This window comes from Callorhinus ursinus, unplaced genomic scaffold (genome assembly GCF_003265705.2).
Source record: "Callorhinus ursinus isolate GAN/ISIS: 27379988/994484 unplaced genomic scaffold, GSC_fseal_2.0 scaffold3, whole genome shotgun sequence".
Classification (NCBI taxonomy): Eukaryota; Metazoa; Chordata; class Mammalia; order Carnivora; family Otariidae; genus Callorhinus; species Callorhinus ursinus.
Genome location: NW_027397065.1, coordinates 68,379,541 through 68,405,887, shown reverse-complemented (window position 1 = coordinate 68,405,887; position 26,347 = coordinate 68,379,541). Strand labels below are relative to the sequence as shown.

General features: G+C 39.6%; 1 protein-coding gene across 6 annotated transcripts in view; it reads right to left on the bottom strand.

Moving 5' to 3' along the window:
- Nucleotides 1-26,347, bottom strand: part of DROSHA (drosha ribonuclease III) — a 119,847-nt gene that overhangs the window by 71,989 nt on the left and 21,511 nt on the right. For 5 of the 6 annotated variants that reach the window (XM_025867440.2, XM_025867442.2, XM_025867445.2 and 2 more), the window contains 6 exons: nt 24,490-24,570; nt 18,267-18,353; nt 15,477-15,563; nt 9,523-9,594; nt 7,849-7,930; nt 6,595-6,669 (listed from right to left, as the gene is read on the bottom strand). In XM_025867440.2, the coding sequence (XP_025723225.1) occupies nt 6,595-6,669; nt 7,849-7,930; nt 9,523-9,594; nt 15,477-15,563; nt 18,267-18,353; nt 24,490-24,570 (484 nt within the window). The remainder of the gene's footprint in view (nt 1-6,594; nt 6,670-7,848; nt 7,931-9,522; nt 9,595-15,476; nt 15,564-18,266; nt 18,354-24,489; nt 24,571-26,347) is intronic. The other variant, XM_025867443.2, reaches the window with a different exon arrangement.

Sequence of the window (26,347 nt, the reverse complement as noted above, 5' to 3'; positions counted from 1 at the left end):
GTAGAAGGAGCAAATATATGCAACGCCAGGTATACAGAATAGCACTAAAATCTCCCCACCAGCAGTTACAGAGGGCTGACTTCATGGCACTGCAAATAGAAGTGAAATAGACTAAGTGCTATGAATTTAAAGTGAAAAGACTAAAAAACTAAAAAAGCTATTGGAAGAGAGGAATACTTGGGCCTACAAACCAAGGACAGGGCCCGTTTTAGGAGAAGAATACCTGCAAGATAAAGAAAAAGGGCCATGGGGCGCCTGGGTGGCTCGTCGGTTAAGCATCTGATTTTGGCTCAGGTCATGATCTCAGGGTGCTGGGATCAAACCCCACTTCGGTCTTTGCACTCAGCACGAAGTCTGCTTGTCCCTCTCCCTCCGCCCCTCCCCCCCCACTCGTGCACACGCACTCTCTCTCTCAAATAAATAAATAAAATCTTTAAAAAAAAGAAAAAAAGAAAAGGCCACCAAGTGCTTGTAAGAATGCTTTTACCTTTGGGTGCAAAGCTGCTAATGAGAAAGTAGAGCTTTACCACAGCACAGAAACCAGAAACATTTAAAAGCATACACGCATCAGGTGCAAAGTCAGTAATGCTGAAGGAGAAATTATAAATCCATATTGAAACCTGCTAAGTATTTTAAATGGCAACTACAACCTAGAGAGACAGATATTTACCACTGTGACAAAGCAGAAACCCAGGACAGACAACCTGAAATGAAAGGTTTACCGAGGAGGGGGATCAAGGCACCGCTCCAGGTTCGGTACTGGGGCGCAATCCTTATGGAAATATTAAAAAAGGAAGACAAGACTAGAGTCCTGTCAGAGCCCATGGGGCAAGGGCTGCATCCCTCACACCCAGCCTGGTAAAAAAGACACTCCATAAATATCTGTGGGAATGACTTTCTGAAGCAGATAAATAACATGGCCACTTGCTCACAGACTGCCATGAATTTACTAATGTTAATGAATTGGCTCTTCTGGTTTATCTGCTTTGCTACATGTTTATGTTGGGGATTTATGGAACTATGTCACTGAGGGCTAGGAAGTAATTTTTATCTCATTGGCTGAGATAAATAGGACATGATATAAATGAGAAATTAGAGTGGGTAAGCTAAGGTTAGCAGGAATTCTGCCAGCACTGGGACTGGAACTGTGACAACGGCTCATTATTCGGGAAGAACTGGAGTTTGTGTTTCAGGGAATGAATCTGGACAGTCATTAATGAACTGACAGACTTTATAAACTGTTTCTTAGAGACCCAATTCTCTCAGTTTATATTGCTTATTTATATGGTGGGGGGGCAATTTGTTAGGGAATTTGTGGTAAGAATATGGCTGGCTAAACAAGTATTTCTCAACAGTGTAATAGTTATTTTAAGAATAGTTATTTTAAGTGTAATAGTTATTTTAAGAACCATAAAAATACCTTCCTCTTTGCCTACACTGAGAATAACTGTATAACTGCATTATCGTATCTCCTGTGTATTCCTGTTAACATGTCTTTACATAATCTTAACTTTTGAAAATTTGTATTAACAGATATTTTCTAAACTTCCCTCCAAAAAAGTTACTTTCCAAATAGAAAAAGATGCTGTATCAATTGATGTTTTTTTTAAACTACACTTGGTTCCCTGGGAATTTTGAGATAGTCTCCCAGCCTCTGGTTCTCTCTCAGCCATACCTGCAAACTATTTCTCCAGAATGGGGCAATTTCCAGAAATCCATTTGCACAATAACCGATTCGCAAACTGATTAAGGAATTCTGAAGCTTTACTAACAGTGATGATATAAACAGTGAACAGCCTTTCCCAGAAGAGCAGCCTTCCTATCTTGAATTATGCCCTACCCTAGCTCCAGCCCCAGCTCCAGCAAGAATAAAACCTTAAACTAATTCTACCAGAGCTCTTATTAATGGTTTGGCTATCCACGGTAGAGGCGGGTATTGGAAGGAAACAAAAATTTGAGAAAATCCTTAAAATCTCAATAATCCAGTTGCTCTGTGATTTGACTCCTGGTCAACTGGCCTGAATTAAATAAACCCTGGTTTAAACTATAAGCTTAATTTTGGATAAATTCATATGGAGCAAATGAGACAGTTATCTTCAAAACTGGGTAAACTAGGAAACTAAAGAAAAATGGTAATAACTGATAAAACTTCAATTAGATATAATAAATTCATATAGATGAGAAGCAAATGAGCATGAGAGGATCATGAAATACCTGAAATATATGAAAGCTGCTCATTCTCATACGAGTTCAAGTAAAATGCAAATAATAACCATGAGGTTACGTTGTGCCTCTCAGATGGACCCAACTGTAGAAGTCTTGATATCCAGTGTTGGCAGATATACCAAAAAAGGGTACTGCTAAAAATGCTGGTTAGAGCTACATATCATGTCCTTTCTAGAGAACAATGGGCAACATTTTACAAATACTGTCTTAACAAATAATTTTACTTCTAGAATTCTACCTTATAGGAGATGCATAAGACTACTGTCAAAGTATTGATACATAATGGGAAAAAAAATACAGACCTCCAAAATATTTGTCACTAGAGGAATTGTCATAATAATTAATGTCCACTCATACAATGGAATGCTATGACGGTTTTAAAGAATGAGGCAATGTATTTTTATAGAGGACATCTGAAATAGTTGAGTAAAAAAGGCAAGTTGTATAACATATTTAGTGTTATCCCCACTTAAAGAAAAAAGCATAAATTTCCCTATATAGGGTAAAATGAATACAAACCAAACCATATATAGCATCTAGTCATTTTCACATGTTTAGAAGGGGGTATTTACTTTTTTACTTTATACACTTTAGTATCGTTTGTGTACACACACATACACCCACACCCACACCCACACACACACACAATTGAGCCAATAAAGGACAAAAGTAACACTTCAATTCTGTGAAGAATGAATGATCTTTCCAATAAATGGTGCAGAATCAACTGGATATCTGTACTGAAATTAAGGATCTTAAAAAAATAAAATAAAATAAAAATAAGGAATCTTGACTCATATCTCATACCAACTGAAAAACAAATTTTGAGACAGATTAGAGATCTAAATTTCTAGAAAATATAGGGAGAGTATCTTGATGACCTTAGGATAGCAAAGATTTCATAAACAAGATAAGCATAAAAGAATATGTAAATTGGACTATATTAAAATTAGGAATTTCTGTCCATCAAAAATCACCATTAAGATGGTGAAAAAGCAATCCACAGAGAAGGTAATGGCAACCTATACATCTGACAAAAGTCTCATATATGGTGTATATATAAAAATACCTAACAAATAAATGAGAAAAAGACATACATCACCCAATAGAAAAATAAGCTAAAGACTCAAACAGGCACTTCAAAAGACAATATCCAAATAGTCAATTAATATATGAAATGATGCTCTATCATAAGTCATTAGGGAAGTGAAAATTAAAATTGTACCATGATACCTCTGAACACTCATCAAAATGGCTAACTTGAAAAAGAAAGAAAATGCCAAGTGTTGGTGAGAACATGGTATAACCTGAACTGTCCCATACACTGCTAGTGGGGCAGGGAAAATGAAAGAATCATTTTGGGAAACTGTTGGAAACTATCTACAAAGCTTAATATAAACACAACTAGAATTTCCACTACTAGGTGAATATCCACAATGGGAAAGCATCAATATATGCTCTCCAAAAGGCATGTACAAGGGTAATGGTGAACATATGTATGCCGTTTGAAAGAGCCAAAAACAGGTAATACCAAATGTCCATTAATCACAGATAGGTTAAATACATATAATACTATGTAGTAATGAGGATGAACCAACTACAGTTAACTGAAACAAGTGTCTCAAAAACACATAATACAAAAGAAGACAAAAACAAAAAGAACACACAATTCTAGTTTTTATAATTAAACAACAAGTAAAATTAACATGGTGTTTTCAAGTCAGAATAGAGGCTACCCTTGAGAAGCTGGGAGGTGACTGCAAAGGGGGTCTTGAATGCTGGTAATCTTGATCGCGGTGCTGAGTACACAATCATATTCACTTTGTGAAAATTCATTGAGTCTTGTATTTATGATACGTGCACAGTTTGTGTTATACTTCAAAGGTTTACTTTTTAAAAAATAAGAGGTAATACCAAAGAATGTTTGAAAGTTCACTCTCATTAGTAACAAAATATTAGTAACAAAATATATGAATCATTAACTAAGGCACTACTGTGATCAGTTAAATAAGTTTAGTAAACAAGTATTTATTGAGTCTCTATGTGCCAAGTAGTATGTTAGCACTGATACAAGACAGACACTGTTTACTCCTTAGCCTCATGGGGTTACAGGAAGGAAGGAAGGAGGAAGAAGTGAAGAAAGGGAAGAGGAAGGGTCCCAAATGTGAAGACTAAGAATGCATTCTTCATGGCAGCATAAATTGATGCTATTCTTTTGATAAGAAATTTGGCACTACGTACCATGTTCCTTAAAATTATCCATCTGCTCAATGAATTAGTAAAAACTAGGATGCATATCATATATAAGTATGATGACAACTAGGTAGAAATGGCCTATGTACAGAAAAAAATGAAAATATATATTAAAATGTTTTCTTTTTAATTCACCATTTTCTAAAAGATTTTAATGAAGTCATACTGTAAAAAACAAATCAATCATAATTTGTCACCTAATACCAAAATCATTTTATATGTTAGATATTCTTCTGTATCTTTCAGGGTGTTTTAATATATGTATTTTCAAAGGGAAGTCTAATGAAAAGATAAATCCTGCTTAAAAATAAATCAATACGCCTCTTTCTTTATGACAACCTAAATGTTATCCCTACAATAGTTATAAGAAACATTTTGCAAGAGTTCAAATCCCACGAAGTAAATCTTTGACATAAGATTTTTCTTTAAGATGATTTTAAAACTGTCCACTTTCTCTTAAGAGATTTGTCTGGTCATAAAATGCCTAGAGGCAGACAGATAAAGGAAAGGCTTTCAACAAGCTCACTCTAGCACCATCTTCTAATAAGTCTGCTGCTAAAGCTCCATTATAAAATCAAAGATGCATTCACATGAATAGACTTCTCAATAAAATAAAACCAGTTGTACAAAGGAGAAAAGCTTTTGAATGCATTTTCCAAATGAAATAAGCATTAGCAAATAATACCAAAAATATGAGTAACTCTTATACTAAAATAAAAATAAGCCACAGTGACTGAGTGTCTGAACTGAGGGAAGGGTATCAAGGCAAAATCTTGAGGCAAATCTAAACTGGAAGTAGACAAGACACAAAAGGCACAAAAGACAAATCAGAGAGCCAGGAGGAAAGCAAGGAGAGCTCAGTACACAGAAGACAGGGTCAAGAGCCCAGGTACCACCTCAGGGAAGAGACCAAAACTGCATCCACTGGATGTGGCCTTTAGGAGGCTTGCTTTGGCATCAGCAGCTGTGGCAGGGTAGGGTTGGAGGGAGTGGGGCACCCAAGCAAAGCCGGGCTGTGAATGGACCAAGGCCTGACAGGCTCAAACCAGGGTTCTGAGGCATAAGGGAGGTAAGGTCTCCAGCCCCCAGGAAGACAAGAGGCATGCGGAGAGCAGGAACACAGGGCTGATTTCCTGAAATTGCGGACTATGTGAGCAATACATTACATTTTACATTCTGAAAAGCTCCCCAGCTGAAACTGGACCACAGATTTATTGCAGCAAATTGTTTTTTCCCCAGTATCACTGAGAACCAAAAGGCCGAACTGACATTTCAGTGGAAAGTGGTGGCTGGCACAAGGGCTGAGGTCGCCAGAGCTGAGAGACAGACGTCAGAGCCTAAGACTTAAGTGAGAAAGCAAAGAAAGGCAGCTATACCCAGAGAGAAAAGGGAAGATTGAGGTAGAAGCAAAGGGACCAGGGCGTGAGAGGTTGGAGGAATGTCACCGAAACTGAGATGCCAGAGTGAGATTCCAGGGATAATTCATTTAGGTAAAGATTTTACAAACAAAAAGCATCCAAAGATTTCATAAAATCCAGCCATTTTTAAAAACAAATATAATGCCATATTTCACAGCTAGACTCTTGAAAAAAATTTTAAAACTTAAAATACTGCCTTAAAAAAATAAAAATAATATATTTACTTATATATTTTAGTGAGAAAATAACATTCTTTTCACTGTAAAGTGAATGTGTCAAAAAAAAGGAAAAAACCACCAATAATACTACCTTAATATACCTATTATTGCAGTAATCTTTAGCATAGTTATAATTATACTACATATAAAATTTTATACCAATTATTTTCCAATTAATTATATGCATTTTTTAGAGTGACATTTTTCCATGTTACTTTGAACACTTGCATGATATTTTATCAAGTAGATTTTCAAAATTTATAAATCACTTGTCCCGCTGCTCATCTAATTTGGGGCTACCATAAATTACTCAGGGGTACAAATCAGAGTGTATAATTTCACATTTCATCCCTGACCTGAGAATTAGATAATTAACAGTGTCTGAGGTGGGAAGTTGTCTCTACAGATTAAAAAGAGAATGGCAGGCTTATTTTCAGATGTACTATCTCACCGGGTCACTGACAAGCCAAAAGATTTACCTGGAAGAAATCTCACAAAACGTGGCATGAAATGAAATCTTGGGCAGCAGGGAGGACTGTCTTCAAACAAAGGGCCTAAAGCAAACAAGTGAAAAGGAAAGAAAAAATAAATAAAACAGCCTTAGAAAACAAACACTGTGGCTTAATTCCTAAGATTTATGATAACCACAAAGAAACACCACTGGAGAAGTAGAGACATAAAAAACACCACCCCTTCTTCTCCCCAACAGTTCAATCAATCATGCGATAACTGCCACAAACATCCAATGAAGACTGCAGTGAGGGGACTACCCAAAGTCAGAGGAGAATAAAGGCCCCAGGGATATACCACGTACATGACATATGCAGTAAAACTATATCTAGAAGTCCAAAAATATAAAGATTTTTGTTATAGTTGAACTACTGCATGATACAATATGCTTGTGTTTTAATCCTTTTCTATTTTAATCAATACCACTGGGGGGAAAAGAAACAAATACTATTAAAAACTTGGTTTGAAAAGCCATTCATCAGTACACTGTTTTAAAAATAAATAAGTCAATGTCTGCAGGAATACTAACACTTCCACAGGAATGAACAATTATCTAAGAACCAAGTTTTGAACTGAGATAGCTCAAAGTGTATATGTGTGTTTTGAAGGCTAACTGAAGTTGTTTTTTGTTTTCTTTTTTAAGATTCTATTTATTTATCTGACAGAGAGCGACACAGCAAGAGAGGGAACACAAGCAGGGGGAGTGGGAGAGGGAGAGGCAGGCTTCCCGCTGAGCAGGGAGCCCGACACAGGACCCTATCCCAGGACCCTTGGATCATGACCTGAGCCGAAGGCAGATGCTTAACGGCTGAGCCACCCAGGCGCCCCTGAAATTTTAATATACTGTCATCTTAGAAGAAGTTTATTACAGTAAAGTTCAATAGATTTAAAATATTAACTACTGAGATTTTCCCTAACGTACATAAATCAAGGTAGTTACTCATAGTAACTGATACCATCTTCTTAGGTATCAGTTAGGTAATGGATAATGGTAATCTTAGGTAATGAACACTGTCAAATTTTATCAAAATTTAAAATAAGACCCATAACGTCTTATTCACGTCAAATGATACTAAGTGTTCCTATGAATAACATACTTTTCCTTGAGTATTTAAAAAATAAAGGGAATTTCAACTGTCTCCCCATTGTTAGAAGTTTTCATATATATATACTACAACATTCTTCTACAAGCATTACACTTCTCTTTAAATCTTATTATTTACCTTTAAGATTCCAGTCATACAATTCCAAAATATCTCTGAACAGGAATAATGAAAACAGTTCAAGTCCTTTCACACAAAAATTCTGAAAAATAAACCAAAATCAAATTACTATAATACTATAAATGTATACTGACTGAAGGTTTCACTTGTTCTAGTCAAGTGTCTTTAAAAGTGTGTATTAAAACTATACTAAAACCATGTAATTTCCTAAAATGCTTGGCCACTGTCCTACAACACTTCATTGGCTTCAGACATAAATGAAGTAGGCAATAATGCCGTTAGGATTCCTAGAAAAATGTAAACTCAGTCCTTGCAAACATACAAATAAAATGATATGAAATTTAAAAAATAAAATCCCATTATATTTTTCTAGCCAATTAAATCTCAGAATCAGAATTTCCTGGGGACTTTGTTAATTCAAACTACACACACACACACACACACACACACACACACACACACAGTGGATGGGCTCTAATAGGTTTGTCCCCCCACCCCACCCCTGCTAACCCCCACCCTTCGCACACCCCCAGAATCACCATTACAGTTACCATAAAAAGAGGTCTTTTGTGCCAAAAAAGTTCAAATTCTTAATGAAGGCAAATAGAGGGCTAAGAAAAACTACAAAACTTTGTACCAAAATTTCTCCTGTAAACAAGCTTAACAGATGATATATTTACAAGTGAGACTTGTCTCATAATTCTTCCTCCTACTTGTCTTGCTCAGGGTTCATAAATCACCCTGTGTGAGATCACGCCAGAAGTCATCAACTTTTACAATAGCCAATGAAGGCTTATGACCTTAAAAATCAAAAGGAAGCAAAAAAAGCCCTTCTAAGCTGGGGAATGAAGGGGCGGCCCTTTCTCTTTAATTCTTTTTGAAAGACAGGTAGAATTACCAGGACTTGCTCAGAATGAAACAGGTGCAAACTAAGTATGTGTGTCATGCTCATCAATCCCCCTCAGTGCTCCACTGCCCATGACAGAGCTTCACTGTTAAACAAGGTTTGCTAGAAGAGCCAGGGGCTCAGGAAATCGACCCCGACTCAACAAATGTTAAGTGCACAAGCTTGTTTGCTGTCTAGTTGTTATTTCTTAGTGTGATTTGTTGACACCACTAAATTCAAGATCAGGCAATGAATCATTCTGAGATTCACATTAATCTTGCTTTGGAATTTTAAACCTCTTGCATATATTTAGATAAATCTGCCGCTGAGCATCCGCAATGAAAAACAATTAGGAAAAATATGTAAATATATGGGAAGAAAAATGAACCAAGCATTGATCTTGTCATTGGAGATAATGAATAAGATTATTCCAACAGTTATCAGATTCAGTTTCACTGTTCTAATTTCCCCTCTGATAATGACCAGTAACCAGAATCTGCCCCCCATCCAAAACAAACTGGAAATAGATGTAATGTTACTATTAGCAGATGCAAGACAAGGAGAAATAAGTTCAAAAATAGGTCAACAGAAGTTGAAAAATGACCCAGATTTTAACCTTGCTCCTAGAGCTACAGCTCAGTGACCCTTTCAACAGCAAACACCATTCTTTGGGGGCATTCCTATGGCAAATAGCCAGAGCTGGCCAAGTTTAATGGTTTAAAGATTTAAGTGTGAAACAAGCAAAAAGAGCAAACTACATCAGTCTATTAAATAATCTTTCCTCTTACCTCAGGCATCATCTCCTCAATGAAATGAATTGTGTAGTCTATGTTGAACCTGATTACTTTACACAGTGGAATCTGCAATAACAAGAATGAGAGGTTCAGTTCTGCAGTACCCTCCTGCAGGCTTCCAGTGCATGTGTATTTGCCATGAACCAAATGAGAAGGTTTCACCTGAACCCAAGCTGCTAACAGTACTGTACACAAAGCTTTGACCACAACTGCAGGATTTTAATGGCAAGAACCCAGCTAGCCCGTCCTCTACAGGAAATCTGCATAATGCTGGTGCTTAATTAACTGCATTAGCAGCAGCAACACAAACATGAGAACCCACTAAAACCAAACACATCACCTCGGAAGTACTGATAAAATCACAATTAAACATGTCTTTTTCTCAGGTTTTTTAAATCTTTCAGAATCTTTAGCTCTTCAACTATATTAGTGATAGCAGGATGCCAACCCATCAGTTTTAGATTCGGAAGTCACTGAAGTGCACACAGTTCAGGCTGCCCATCTGGCTCCGGAGCAAGAGCAACCATGGTAATAACAGGAATAACAGCTAACACTGAGCCAGGCACTGTTGTGCTGCTTCACGTATGGTCACTCACAAAACCACACCCATAAGATAGGCACAATTACTATCCCCACTGTAGAGTGGAGGAAACTAAGGCAGAGGCATAAGTACCTTGCCTAAGGCAGCCGGTAGTAAGAAAATCTTGCTCTAGACCACAGCTCTGAGCCACTAGAGTATACACCTCTCATTACCTGTTCTGACACTCAGGGTCTGTGTGGAAATGAAGGAAGGCCCAGATGAAATAAATCCACATCTATCTTGTTTGGTCATCAGACTACTAGCTTAGTGTCTACACATAATAGGTTTTCCATAAATGTATTTTTCAATGAAGGAAGGAATGAGAGGGAAAGTGTGAGGTCACTGAAGTGGCTTAGTGGACGAGCTAAGGAAAAGAATAGCCTAGAGATGTGTTAAGTAGGCTTTTCTGGCCATTCAATCTGTCCATAAGATGATTTTATACAGATGTAATCATTTTTACAAATCACATCAATCAGAAAGAAACAAACTTTGGGGCGCCTGGGTAGCTCAGTTAGTTAAGCGACTGCCTTCGGCTCAGGCCATGATCTCAGGGTCTTGGGATCGAGCCCCGCATCAGGCTCCCTGCTCGGCAGGAAGCCTGCTTCTCCCTTTCGCACTCCCCCTGCTTGTGTTCTCTCTCTCTGTCAAATAAATAAATAAAATTTAAAAAAAAAAAAAAAGAAACAAACTTTAATTCTACCAGCAAAAAAAAAAAAAAAAGGCAAGAAAACCAAAAATAGTCTTATAATGCCATCTACTGGAAATCTTTTTCTCAGAAATGAAGTTCAGTTTTTTGGTGCTATTTTTTTTTTTAAGGAATAGTGGCTAATTTGAGTGAAATTTGTAATTAACTTTAATAAGAAATCCATTTTCAACATTTTAGTAATGAGTTCTAAACGAAGTGAAATGATATACTAAGACCACGATTATTTTTAAGTTCTTTATTCCTATAATCATTTAAAAATATTTGAGAATTCCAAATTTGTATATTATTCATACTTTTAAATACCCATCCTTTGCTAACAACCTGTGTTAGGTCCGTAGTTATTCTAAAATAAGCCACAGCCTCTACCTTTTTTATTTTATTTTTTTTATTTTTAAAGATTTTATTTATTTATTTGACAGAGAGAGACACAGCAAGAGAGGGAACACAAGCAGGGTGGGCGGGAGCGGGAGAAGCAAGCCTCCCGCTGAGCAGGGAGCCAGATGCGGGGCTCGATCCCAGGACTCTGGGATCATGACCTGAACCGAAGGCAGACGCTTAACGACTGAGCCACCCAGACGCCCCTCTCATCTTTTTTAAAAGGTAAGGATCTAAAGAGGAAGACAGGCATGTAAGCAAGCATAAATAAAATATAAAGTATATAATGTAGTAAGTGAAATTAAAACAAATTAAGCAAACAACAAAGTATAAAGTACAAAAGAACCAAAGAGAAGGTAACATTTGAGTGGAGTCTTCAACGATGGGGAGAAATTTTCCAGAATTAAGTTGGGAAAAAATAGGTGTTTAGTTTCTAGCAAGACAGAGAATAGGGAGCTGAGGGAAGACCAAGTCTTTTAGCTGTTCAGGAATGAAATACATGGAGAGAGAGAAGCAAGGAGATTCTAGACAGGAAAAGTATGAACTATGTGATGCAGACCATATAAACCACGTTAAGGATTAAAGGCTTGTCCTTACGGCAATGCAAAGTCAGGCAAGTACTTTAAGTGAGAGACTATCATAGTTTACATTTTGAATGGGCTGTTATGTAAACAGTGTGGGAACGGTTTATAGTAGAGCAAGGCGAGAGACCAGAAGACCAGACTAGAGTCTGATGAAATAGCCCAGGAGCCAAATGAAGAGAAGACTGGAAGCAAGGGGGCAAATTTTAAACATGGGAGATGTTAATAAAATATACAATGACCATTCTGATATGGAAGGGAAAGACAAGAAAGAAGAGAGAAAAATTTCTAGATTTCTGGCCTAATGACAAGATAAATTACAATGGCATTAATACAAAGAAATTCATAGGGTGTCCCCCAAGTACCTCAAATTCAGTATGCGAGGAAGAGGATAAGTTCAGTCTTGCATAGGTTGAGGGTGAGGGACTTGAAGTGGTATCAAGGTGGGTATGTCCAAAAGGCAATATGAAATGTGAGTGTGGAGCACGGAACCATGTCATAGCTATAAATATCAATTTGGTGGGGATCAGAAGATGCACAGAAGGAAAACCTGTGGGTGAGACTGTATTACTCAGAAGAGAGCAACCAGAAGAAAAAAGAACCAGAGCCCTTGGGAAGTCAAGAGGCAGGCAAAGAAAGAGCAAAAGTTACTCCTTCTACGACGCACAAAAGCAACTCTGCTAGATGATTTATGAAAGAACAGTCCTTTCCCCATATTATTTCAACTAAAATCCCTTTTTGGGATTCTCTCTTTGAGCTCTTCTCTTACATATACTTTATTTTCTTTTGGGCTCACATTCATACCACCAGAGCCCTTCTGAGATACACAAATCTGGGAAAGCAAGATCTTCTTTTCTATTCACTTTTATCTCTCTCTAAGACTCAAAGAGAACTTGTCATTTTCTCTACAGATGGCAAGCTCAATTTATTGAAGGGTCAATGGTCAATCAAATAATATAAATGCCTACCATTTCTTAAAACTTGTTTGAAGACTGACATTAACTCTTATTAACCCTTATTTCATCCTACTGTAAAGAAACAAAAAACCCTCCCAAACTTCTACATTCTAACTCTATTATTTCCAGGTGCTAAATGGCTAAATCCAGTGAGGCCACTGGAAATGGAAAGCCATCTAAAAGCAGGGGTTTTCTTGTGCTTTTGAGGACAGGATAGGACATTATGCATCTAATACATGTATCTTTATAACTTTAGTTATGTTGTCAAAGTCCTTAATAACATCAGGTATTCTAAATAGTAGCAAATGTGCTATATAAAAGGATAAAATGCTCCCAAATGCTCTATACTTAGCCAACAAGGCTTTCAATCCACTTCAGTTGAAGAAGATCTTAAGAAAACTTGTCAGAACTAGATTGGTTGAAATTTTAACATTACCATCATTTGCATGCCCTTCTTACTGATATGCTCTCTCTAGAAAGAAAATGAATCAGATCAGTAAAGCGATTTAATAATTCTTTTTCTGGGAGGCTATTTCAAATTCAAGAGGCCTTTGATGGATCTAATCCCTATGAACTGTACAACATTGAGCTTAAAACTCGATTTATTTTATCAACATCTCTAACATAAATGATGAGGCTTATCTTCTCATTACAGAGTGAAGTTCTCAAATTTGAAGAATTTGAGTATTTATATAAAATATATGCTGAAGCCAGCAATTTTCAGTTCTATCTTTGATTTTATAACAGTAATAACTGCAATTAATTGAGCATTAGCAGCCTCTCAGTGCCAAACCTTGTGCTGACAGGCTTTAAATAAAGCTCAAAGAATCACTCCTCCAAGGTCACATAAATATTAAGAATTGGTTAAAAAAAAAGAATTAGAAGACACAAACCCAGGTCTGTCTGACATCTTATCCAAAATAAGAAATGCCAACATGTATGCCAAAAACCATGACACTTTTCACGTGTCATCTCATTTATTTTTTACAAAAACTGGTAAGATTGCTACAATCCCTCCATCTTACAGATGAGAAAATCAGGGATTATAAAGATCAAATCATAGGCTAAGGTGAAAGGTCAAATCACACAGCTAAGAGTGCAATTCACTAATGTTTAAACCCTGGTCTCTCTGAAGCCACACTGCTTTCCTCCTTTGATTAAAGTGATCCTAAAAGTTAAATGAGATCTATCTACATTACCTCCAAGGAAGTAAGAGATAATTTTAAATATTTTCATGGTAACTAAATTATTTATATTTGCAAGCCAACTCAGGAAAAAAAGAGAGAAATGCATTATGTGGGAGGAGCTAGACTAGAGGACCTCCAATGGCCTTTTCCACCCTGAGACTATGAGGTTTGGTGTAACAAAGGGTTTGCGTGCCTGAGACATTTAAAAAAAAAAAAAAGTGAAGAAACCATCAAAATTCAAAACCTCTTAGTGCCTTTTCATAAAGACTATTAAGAATGGTCCAATATAAAATTCTGTAGCTATGTGTGGTGCTGGATGTTACTAGACTTACTGTGGTGATCATTTTGCACTATGTACAAATGTTGACTCATTATTACACGGTACACCTGGAATTAATATGATGGTTTATGTCAATTATATCTCAAAAAAAGAACAGTCCAAATACAGCTCTTTTCTGTATTACGGTCCACACTGGAGGTAGAGGTAATATGTATTATCGAATGATCTTATTTTTATATATAGAATGTCATCACCTTCCAAAGAAAATTCTCTAGAATAAAATATATTGTGGAATAAGGAAAATTCCACTAAGAAAACAATTTGTTTTAAATTAGTACCACTACTATAAAATCATGTCTACTTATAAAGAAGAAAAGAACAACAAAAAGGAACAAGATCAGGCAAAAATTTTATTCTTTACTCTCCAATGGAACAGAATTTCACGTTCTGAGTAAACAGCACTTAAATAACTTTTTAAACTGCCGGTGTAATGTCTTATAACCAACTCAGAAAGGGTTAAAGAACGCTGCATTTTGATGTAGACACACCACAGCTATAATTTCGTAAGTTCTCTAACAGCATCTGGACTGGGTAAAGTATACTGCTATAGTGTGAGCAGCCAACAAATTCTACTCTATGTCCAACTAGAATACAGAATAAGTAAGACAATCCCCAAGACTGTCAGCTTTGAGACAGCGAGATTTTGACTCACAGATAACAGAACTTCCATTTGAACCAATTTACTAAACAAAGCAACCTTAATATCTGTATAAAAATATCACAGATCTCTATGTCAGACAAAATCTCTTAAAGAAGATAGTCCTGGGATTCGCAAGCAGAAAAAGGCAGGAAGTTAATGCAGGCTCCAGATGCCCCAAACACAGCTCTCTTTCTTTTCCTATTGCTTAGACACCAGATAATAGCTGCTCCTTAAAACTTTCCAACTTTCTTTTGAAGGACACCCAGCCCAAAATAGCTTTGACACATTATTCCACAGTTTATCCTTCTTTTTCCATCTTTCACACTCTCAAAATGTTATTCTTACACATGTTTACTTACACCATTGAATGTGGACCAAACCTGTGACTCATTAGCACAGACGTCACACCCCCACCTGACACACGCCGCCACAGACTTCCTGCAGCTTATGCAGAGGGATGCAAAGTAAATGTTACTTACAAGTCAGAAGAGAAGAAATTTATTTTGACTTTTAGAAATAAAGAATGACGGGAAGGAAGAGAGTACAGGAAAAGGAGAAAGCCAGCCAATTAGCACATACTTACATTAGTCAGGGGGGCATGTGCAAACATAGAAAATCCTTCAAAGATATACTCATGATCATCATATTCTATAACAGTTGGCCTGTCAGTCTAAAAGCAAACAGAAACACAAAGCACGAATTTAAGAACATGATTTGCATGTACAGAAATCCATGAGAACACAAAGGTACCAACAGAAGAAACGGACAAACTCCATGGGCTCCATGAACATTCTTCTAAACAACAAAGGAGAACTTTATATAAAAGTTTAATTTTAGGTGGAATTCTCTGGCTTCAGTAATATTTACATATTGAGACCATCAAGAAAGTTTATTATGGGTATCATAAAGGGAAGAAAGGCTATATGGCTTCATTCTCTAGAAACCTGTTTTATTTAATCCACAATACTACCAGATCTACCCTTTCTGAACTGTATTCCTGAACTAACGAAAGTCCTAACAAGAACAAGATAATAGCACAGTCAACTCAAAGCTCAAAGTGGAAAAAAACTCAGCATCACAATAGTCAAGACTAGCAACAGCCTGGAAGGCCCTGAAAGGCCTCAGGGTACCAGAGGCTGAACCCCTCCCAGCTCCATTCCGAGTACCTCCAAGAAGCCACCCCACCACATATGGCAACAAATCAATTCCCACATAATGTCAAAAATCTTAATTATCTGAAAATTGAATCTGTATTTAAAACATACAAATGTTAGTTAATCCAAGCATACGAGATTGTCTTCCTTATGCTATTCTTATAGACCACCATTTTTAATCCTAGATGCTAAATATGGAACTAATTATCAAGATTGGTAACTTAAAACACACTTTTTTAAAAGATTTTATTTATTTCAGAGAGTGAGGGAGAGAGAGAGAGAGAGAGAGAGCATGAGCAGGGGTAGGGGCAGAGGGAAAGGGAGAAGCAGACTCCCTGCTGAGCAGGGAGCCTGACTCGGGGCTTGATCCCGGAACTCCGGGATTGTGACCTGAGCCAAAGGCAGATGCTTAACCGACTGAGCCACCCACGGGCCCTGAAAAACGCAGTTTTTAACACAGGTATTGAACATTACTCTTTTAAACCATACACACATACACACACACACACACGAAGAACTGGAGGAGGATGCTAGCAAATACCCACACGTACATTGGTTGTTTTGCCAATACTACTGTTACTTTCTATTTGAATAACTCTAAATAAAGCTGGTGTAAATTAAACACAATGAAAAGAACTTCTGACAAAGTAATAAGGTACTGCCACTTTGGAAAACAGTTTGGTAGTTCCTCAAAATATTAAACACAGAGTTACCACACGATCCAGCAACTCCAGGCCTAGGTTTATACCCAAGAGAAATTATGACATACATCAACACAGAAACTTCTACACAAACGTTCACAGCAGCATTATTCATAAGAGCCCAAAAAGTGGAGACTACCCAAATGTTCATCAACTCAATAAATGGATAAATATAGTATACTCGCACAAAGGAATATTATTTGTCCATAAAAAGGAATAGAGTTTGGGGCGCCTGGGTGGCTCAGTCAGTTAAGCATCTACCTTCAGCTCAGGTCATGATCCCGGGATCCTGGGATCGAGTCCTGCACTGGGCTCCCTGCTTAGCGGGGAAGGCTGGCTCTCCCTCTGCCGACCGCTCCCCCTGCTTTGTGCTCTCTCTCTGACAAATTAATAAAATCTTTAAAAAAAAAAAAAAGGAATAAAGTTATTATGTTACAACATGGATGAATCTTAAAAACATTACGCTGAGTGAAATAAGCGAAAAAGATCACATTTTCTACGATCCCATTCACATGAAATATCTAAACAGGCTAATGATAGAGACAGAAAGTATCTTAGTTGTTGAAGGCTGAGGGATATGAAAGAACTGACTGCTAATGAGTACAGGGTTTCTTTTGAGGATGGATGATGATAATGTTCTAAAATAAGATTGTGGTGATGGTTTCACAATTCTGTGAAAAGAATTATATCATGAAATACACACTTTAAATGGGTGAATTTTATGGTATATGAACATCTTGATAAAGTTGTTAAAATATATAATTACTAATAATCTAATTTTGAAATTGAAATCTCTTGATGATAGAGGCAATAGAATTAATAACTTTGCACTGTGAAAGACAACAGAGAATAGTGCAATAGCAGTCATGCACACTCAGTCACGCTAAGTTTAAATCCCCACTCTGCCACTTACTACCTGAATCATCTTAAGCAAGTTACTTAACCTCATCTGTAAAACAGAGATTACTGCCCCATCTGTAGTGTGGGGATAATAATTCTCCTTCATCAGTTTGTTGTGAGAAATAAGTTAATACATGTTAAACATTCAGAGTGGTGCCTGGTACCACAGTCAACAAATATTAGGTATTATTATTATTACTGTCATAAATAAATAGATCTTCTTGATTTGGTCACTAGATATAGTATGAGTTATTCACTAATTTTTAAGAGATGAGAAAGTGTTCTACACATTCTTCCAACTCCACAGTTCCAATGAATAGCTCCAAAAGTCATGGCTATTATGATGTGGCTACTATGAGGAACTGACAACATAACTGAAAAAAAGTACAGAAAGTAGTATAATGAGAGGAAGCAAAAGAAAAGTCATTATGATAAAGGCCAGTTTTATCAACATAAAAATTTTTTTAAAGAAAATTTAAAAACTGAATCAGTATTGAGACTATTCACATTTAAACCTATTTGTACATATCCAACCCATTTACATTTTAAAATAAATGAAATTTGAAAATAAATAAAATAAAATAAAATAAATGAAATCTGACTTTGTTAGGAACTTACCAAAAAGTTTGTAGGAGGGGAGACTGTAATTCGATAGTGGAAAAGTCTGCCAGCATTGTTGGTCATGGGACGACAGGGCTTGATGGCCTAAGGGGGAAAAACAAAAGTGAGTTTAAAAGAAAAGTAGCAAAATATTTTTATTTAAAAACAGACTGTATTTCTAGATCCACATCTGACAAAAGAGTTTTTACATGTGTTCCTTCACAGGTTGGTAGGAAGAACAGTACCATTAACTAGATGAATAAAAAAGAACAGGCTGGTCACCAGGATTCAACCAATCTCCTCATGTGCATGCAATACAAGGGGTTCAGACAACATGAAGATCTTTCTAGATCTTAATTTCTAGGACTATCTTCCTTTTATTGTAACATAACACAATACTTGACCTTTGGCTAAACTCCCAATATGCTAAAAAAAGGGGGGGGGGCATCTCAAAAGTAATAGCAGGTTTTGATGGGGGAAAAAAACAGTGAAAGGATCATTAAATGTGCTCAGTAAAAATAGAAGGGACCAGAAATGAAGGACACATGAGAGGTGGCAGAATAGAATGTGCATGGAGTTCAAGATGAGAAATGGAAAACAGAAACTGATCTGGTCTTTTTGCTCCCCTTCCTTGGATCACCGGGGCTGACTCATGGTTCAGCTGGTCCCTCTGTCCAGTCCTGCTTACACATTCCTCCTCTCACAGGTGAAGTTCCCTAAGAAACATGAGGCACCCAAACTTCATCTTAGCATCTGCTTCCAGAGAATCCAGTGTGTAGCTCCAGGAATGATCCAAGAAAGCTGGAGGTAAGATAGGATTCTGGAGCTGAAATCACCTACCGCCTGCTGGCAATAAGGACCCCATCATGGTGGTTAGCTAGAGTCCCTGGCACCAGATGGCAGACCCACTGAAAACTTTCAAAGATGGTGAACTGGGAGGGTGTACCAGTGGAAGCAGGTGCAGTGTACCCGGTATTTAAGACTATGAGAGAATGCATGCTATCAGGATAACGGGATAGATGGCTATTGCTAAGCACCACTGATGCTCTACCATGTCTCTCAAACTTCAGTGTGCCTTGAAGTCATTGGATGGCTTGCTAAATATCTCATATTGCTTGCTCCCCACCCCCAAGGTTTCTGATTCAGCAGATGAGGCAGGCCGAGAACCTGGCTCCTAAGGAGTTCCCAGGGGAAGCTGATACCTGGAGAACCCCAGCTCCACAAAAATGTAACGGGGAGGGGGGAAGGCAACTGAAAGCCAGACGGACTGTTGGAGGCACACAGGGAAGCTGTCCCCTGCATTGCCAAGACCAAACCCAGGGTCAGAGATGCGTGGACCTTAGAGACAATTTACAGCCAACCAGGGTAGATCTCTTATGCCAAGGGACGAGACTTAGAAACCTGAGATGAGGACATACAGGTTTTAACCCCACAGACCCCTCGAAACCTTCCATCTCCTCAAAGGTGGTCCAACCCTGTCTATTAAGAGCAATCACTCACCTGAGTCCGAAGGCAATGGAAGACCCTGCAAGGCAACGCTGCCTCCCCCCAATCAGTCTCCCCTCCTGGCCAAGAGACCTATAATTAGGGTCACTTCACAGCATAACCGAGCTGGGGAGGTGCTGCGAGGAGAGATTATATCCCAAAGGAACTGCAAGAACTAGCCAGCATGTGCCAGCAGCAGGAGTCTGCACAAGACTGGATGCTGAGAGGGCTTGACCAAAAGAGCCAGAACACAAAAGTGGTTAGGGAAGGGTTTACTGACTTGCGAGCATTCAGGATTCAGGGACACCAGATGCCAGGAATTCCCTACTAGGATGTCTCCTAAAAGCATGAAAAAGCAATGGCCCACTATGAGTGTGGTTAAAATACCAAAATTGCCATGACAGAAAAGAAAGTAATTCAAAGTCAGGAAGTAGGCACGTTAGAATGGATATAATATCTGTGACTGAAAAATACACCAGATTATCTTATCTCATGAGGAGCCCCAGAGGACATGCCAAAGGCCATCTACCAGGAGCCAAAAGGGATGTGCTGGGGAAGGGACAGCAGCCTCACTAGGAAGATCAGTGGCGGCCTCCTCTGCAAGCCAGGGCTGACTGTAAGAGAGGTGGTCCTAGAGCAGAGCTTGCTCACAGCAATGGGGATGACAGGGCTCTGAAACACGGGAGGCAAGACGGGGGGGCTAACTGTTAGAAGCTGGGCCTCACAGCATCATCATAACCAGCGAGATCAAAGTGGCAACTAAAGAGGTCTGGCCCACAAAAAGTCATGGAAGTAGTTCATAGAACATAGTATCCTTAGGTAAAATAACTGAGTAGCTGACAAAAGTAATACTTAGTTTGTACCAACAGAAGAAATCAAGAATGGTTAACGAAGGGGCTGGGGTAGGTTGCTCCAATGAACAGTCACGCTCTCTTTCCCAGTTCCCAACCTATAGTAGGAAGGGCCCTACAACACCACTGCAAGCAAAAATGGTTGACAACCCTGTCCTTCCCCAAAGGGGCCTATGGCCATTTACCCAAAAAACTGTGCACTGGGGAAAGGGGAACGAAGGGTGTTCAAGGAGTATTGGACATAGCATCTGAATCAACACTGATACTCAGAGGGGACTGGACACTTCACCTCGGTACACATTAGACTGGGTGATACGAAGCCAAGGTAAAAAAAAAAAAAAAGGAATCTCAGTCAAGGTCTGGTTTACCACAGGTCCAGGTCCTGAGTCCACAGATCTGCCCAGGGGGCATTTCCCCGGCCCCCAAAATGTTTCATTGGAATTGACAAAATTGGCAGATGGCACCATCCCACACTGGGTCCTTGTTTTGTGGAGTAAGAGCCATCATACTGGAAAAGGTCAAGCAGAAGCCACCAAAATTACCACCATCCCCAACACAGGCATCAAAACCAGGATCTCTCTGGGGGAATGGTGTAGATTAGTGCCATCCTTAAGGATCCAAAAGACACAGGGGTGACAGTCTTTATCATATCTTTAATTCACCAATCTGGCTTCCGGAGGAAAAAACAAAAACAAAAACAAAAACAAAAAAATGGATCCTGCAGGATAACTACAGACTACCACAAGCTCAACCAAGTAGTAGCTTTGACCGCCCCAGCTGTGCCAGATGCTACAGTTCAGGGCAGATTAATATGACCTCGGGTTCAAAGTGGACAGCAACTGATTTGCTGAATGTGTTCTTTTCCATCCCAATCAGAATGAGGATAAGAAATGGTTCACATTCTGTGTTCATTCACATAGAAAAGACAACAGCTACAGTTCTGCTGCGAGGCTGTGTTAACTCTCCCACTCACTGTCCCAACAGTCCAAGGAGCTCTCTGGACTTCTGGACATACTGCAGAACATTATCGCGCTCCACTGCATCTGTGACATGATGTTTACCAAACTAAAAGCCTCGGCAAAGCCCACATGCTGCAGAGGGTGAGAGAAACACCCTGCGAAGATTCAGGGGCCTACCACGGCCACACCATTTTTAAAAGCCAGGGATCTGAATGCCAAGACATCAGTCCACAATAAAAGACAAATCACTGCATCTTCCACCTCCTACAACGAAGACAAAAGCGCAATGGCAGGTGGGCCTCTTCCGGAGGCAGTATAACCCCCACCCAGGAGTGCTGTTCCGGGCCATTCCTAGAGAGGCGCAGAATGCTGCCAGCTCTGAGTGTGGCCCCATGAGAAAGGCGCCAGTGCTTCCAAGCTGTGGTGCGAGCAGCCCTGCTGTCAGGGCCACATAATGCAGCAAATCCTACATCGCTGGTGGGAAAAGATGCTGAGGTGGGTTCTGTGGCCACTGGGAGAATCACAATGCTGGTATCTGGTGCTCTGGGGCAAAGCCATGCCGCCTACAGTGAAGAATTATATGCCTCTGAAATAGCACCAGTGTGCGACCGGGCCCTGGGTGACATGGAAGGTATGGTCAAGGACAGAAAGAGGCATGTGGCTGAACTGCCCATCCCAAGCTGGGTTCTGTCAGTCCCACGCAGAAGTCTGGAGGGGACCAGCAACAATCCATCATAAGATGGAGGCTGTACACCCAGAGCCAGGCACACAGGCGCAGTAGGAGGCACAAAGAAGCTGCAGGAGCGGGTGGCCCACCACCGGCACCCGGCGCCCGCCCTCGGCTGATGACCAAGGACAGAAGGGCGAAAGCAGAGGGACGCGCCCAAGCTTGGTTTGCAAACGAGTCAGTCAGGGCGGGGGGAGCATGCCCACAATGGACTGTGCTGCATTCAGGGAGGAATCTGAAAGACAGCGATGAGGGCAAGTCTTTCCAGTGAGCAGAGTTTCAGGCAATGTACCTGGTCATCCGCTTTGTGTGGAAAGAGAAGCAGCCTGAGGTTAGAATATAGATGGACTCATGGCAGAAGCAAGTGGCCATGCCAGCTGGTCAGAGGCCTAGAAGGAAAAAGATTGGAAGATCAGGGATAAGAATGTCTTGGGGTAGGGGAGCCTGGCTGGCTCAGTCAGTGGAGCATGTGACTCTTGATCTCGGGGTTCTGAGTTCGAGCCCCACACTGGGTGTAGACATTACTTAAAAATTTTTTAAAAATTAAAAAAAAAAAAGGTCTTGGGGTAGACGTGTGGGTGAACAGGTGGGAGTGAATGCGACAATCTCTATCACACGTGGGTGGAGAGCACACACCACGCCCTCCACAGAAGAGGTGCTAAACCACCTCAATGACAAAATGACTCGGCCAGATGGGGTCAGCCAGCCTCGGTCATCAGCTACCCAGGGCTGACAGTCTGGGCACATGAATGAAGTGGCCACAGTAGCAAAGGCTACTTCACATGAGCCCAAAAGCACGGACCTGACTTACCGAGGCTAAGCTGGCTACACAAACTGCCAAAACCACAGGCCATCTACAATGACCAATGATGGGCCCCCAAAATGGCTCCATTCCTTGAGATCAACCAGGAGACCAACCTGCCACTTAGCAGGTGGTTGGCTACATAGGCCCCATCCATCTTGAAAGGGCCAGATGTTTGCTCTCACAGGAATAAACGTGTACTCTGAGTATGGGCTTGCCTCCCACCAGTCCTCAGCCAGCAAGGAAGGGGCCTGCTGCCCAGCTGTGGAGAGAGCAAGAGAGCCCACAGCCACCGGCTCCTTCAGGGTCCTTTGCTACAGAGCCCTCTTCCCCAAGATCGTGCCCTTCCCAGGGCAGCCCGCTCTGAGGACAGAAGGCAAAGAGGGCGTGGAGGCTACGCCAGCCTGATTCAAGACAGGTCCAGCAGTTCCAGCTTTATGAGACCCAGCACAGGGGACGTCTCCCTCTGCTCGATCCTGCCTCCACTCTCTTCTTGCCTAACCCCTATGAAACATCTCATACTGCAAACTCTACTGCAGCACCTGCTTTCAGAGAGCCCCACCTGAGGCACAGGTATGGACATTCAAGGTGCAGATCCTCTCGCACAGTTCCTTGCTACACTTGCTGACACTCAAACACAAATGAGGTCCAAGCCAGGAAGTAGTTAAAAATATCCATCCCTGCCACAGAGTCTTTATTCCCATTATTGTTATGGTCTCAAACAAGTCTTCCACAGAAATTAAGGATTTACACATACTATGTTTAAATATAATGTGCTGGATCATTAAGTGATAATCTGGGATTAATAACAAAAATAAAAGATGGCAAGAAGGAAAATAATTGAAAAGGAACAGTTATATATAACTATGACATAAAGTATTCAAGTCATTCAGTCAAACATATCTGGAATGTCCTTGATGAACCAGGGGATGGGGTACACAGGTCAAACAGTCCATGCACCACTCACAGTTTAGTGGGGACCACAGACTAAAAAAGACGACAGCATACCCTTATATACCTATATACCCCTAGGTTAAGAGAACATGTGCCTTACAGTAGCTTAGTAAGATCATTTTTCCAAGGTCATTCACAACCATTCACAATAAAAGCATGAAAAAATTACCATGTGCACAGTTTTAAGACATTTAAAATAACAGCAAAAACTCCTCAAATACACCTTGCCTGTTTTAAACAGTGAATCTTCCAAAACTTTTTAAAGTTTCCTTTATAACATTTCCCACTCCATCCCCCAAAACCCAAGAACTCTTCTTCTCCAATTATCAGTAACGGAGACTATTAGGGAAGACAAAAAGACTATTTCAATGGCATTATTTCATTTATGGGAAAAGAACAGCAACAGCATCTGTCTACTTCTGACTCCTCAGCACTTACAAATATAATAACCCAAATGAGTTACCTCTTCTCCGGGATAAATGCTGTGCCTGATTCCTGTGCGTCTTGCTTTGGCGCTGCATTTGCAGAGTGGCCCATCATTCATCTGTCAGAAACAGAATGTAATTCTTTTTTATTGGGGGGAAAATCCACACCATGCACAATGAGGCCTCGGAAACTCTGTGGGTTTTAATGTGATGAGTACGGGAGCTCTGAAGAGGCTGTCACGGTTAGAAGATTAAACGGATGTTCCAAAACCAATAAAGCTGCAGACTGTCTATATTGTCTGATAAAGGGAAACCGTATGACAACGCTGGATTCCCGAGTTATTTGTGCAGCCAAGCAGAAAATATCAATGTCAGGGCACTGTTTGCCCCCGTCTTCTCCTACCACTATTTCAGTGTGTTTCTCACATTTCTTATTTCAGGAAATATAACTCTTTCACAAAAGAAAAGCACATTTTATATCCTGAAGGAACACAGAGAATGTTTTAAAGGTGACCTGCAGATTAAATGTTTCCAAAAGAAAAACCTAAAGGTATCTAAAGCAGAGGGGGAAAAAATGCTACTAGAAGGACAGAAACCCAATGCTAATCAGGTGAGTCAATGTCTGCTTTTTCACCTGAATTCATTTTACTGCCATGAACTCCACCCATGTGATAAAATGAGTGAATAATTCCTGAATGCCTCTTGGATAGAAAGATGACTGCTAAGCATTAGGGGGAAAGAAGGGTGACAAATAACTCCATGTATTCAAGAAATATTTACTCTAGACAGGAGAAATAACATACATATGATATACTTACTAATTTAAAGAAAAAGGGAAAGAGTCCATGTGGCGATACCATATCACTGGCTTTAAAGAAATGAAATGTGAAGGGCAGAACAGGAAAGGAAAAGAAGAAGGGTATTCTACATGAGGAAAAAAAGGGAAGGAAGAAAGTCCACGTTATGCTCCAGGGACATGAGACCTATCTAAACAGAGTGTATCATTTATGCGAGGAAGAAGACCAAAGACGCAGAACTGAGGTCAAAATCATAAAGGGCCTTAAAAGCCAGTTTCATGAGTTTATTCAATACAAATGGTAATACTGAATCAAAACAGAGACCAGAGCATCAATTCAAGGCAGAATGGAGAAGTTCCATTTCTCACTTTCTTTGTATTTATTAAAATATATATGTAGGTATAAGACACATATTATAACATGTAACACACGTTTCCTTAAAGTTCTAGTGATTTGTAACTCGCATCCAATGAAAATGTCTCAATAAAACTTCAAAAAGAAATATTAAAGTGAAAAATGATAACTTTCTTTATCCTTTTGGAAAATCTAAAGCTTCAGGTAGCACAGTAGAGGAATAACATCACTACCTAAAAAAATCACATTAAGATAGTATCCACAGTAACAGCTGGTAAACCGAGTTGTGATGGGCTTCACTGAAAAGTCACAACACCACTCCTAATGCTGGGCAGTGGAGAAATCACTTCATGCTCACTGATTTCCAGAGAAGCACACAGACATCCTACATTCCTGCCCTTTACCAGGGTCTTGGCCCCAGGGCAGACCGGCCCTTTACAAGGCTCAACTGTACAGAGGACACAAACCAAACATAGAAAACAGAAGGGTGAGACTACACAGAAGGCCTTTGTAAATCTCTAATAAAAATAAGAATGTACAAGGGCACCTGGGTGGCTCAGTTGGTTAAGAATCTGCCTTCAGCTCAGGTCATGATGCCAGGGTGCTGGGATCAAGCCCCACATGGGATTCCCTGCTCAGCGGGGAGCCCGCTTCTCCCTCTGCCCCTCTCCCAGCTCATTCTGTCTCTCTCTCAGATTGGAAGGAAGGAAGGAAGGAAGGAAGGAAGGAAGGAAGGAAGGAAGGA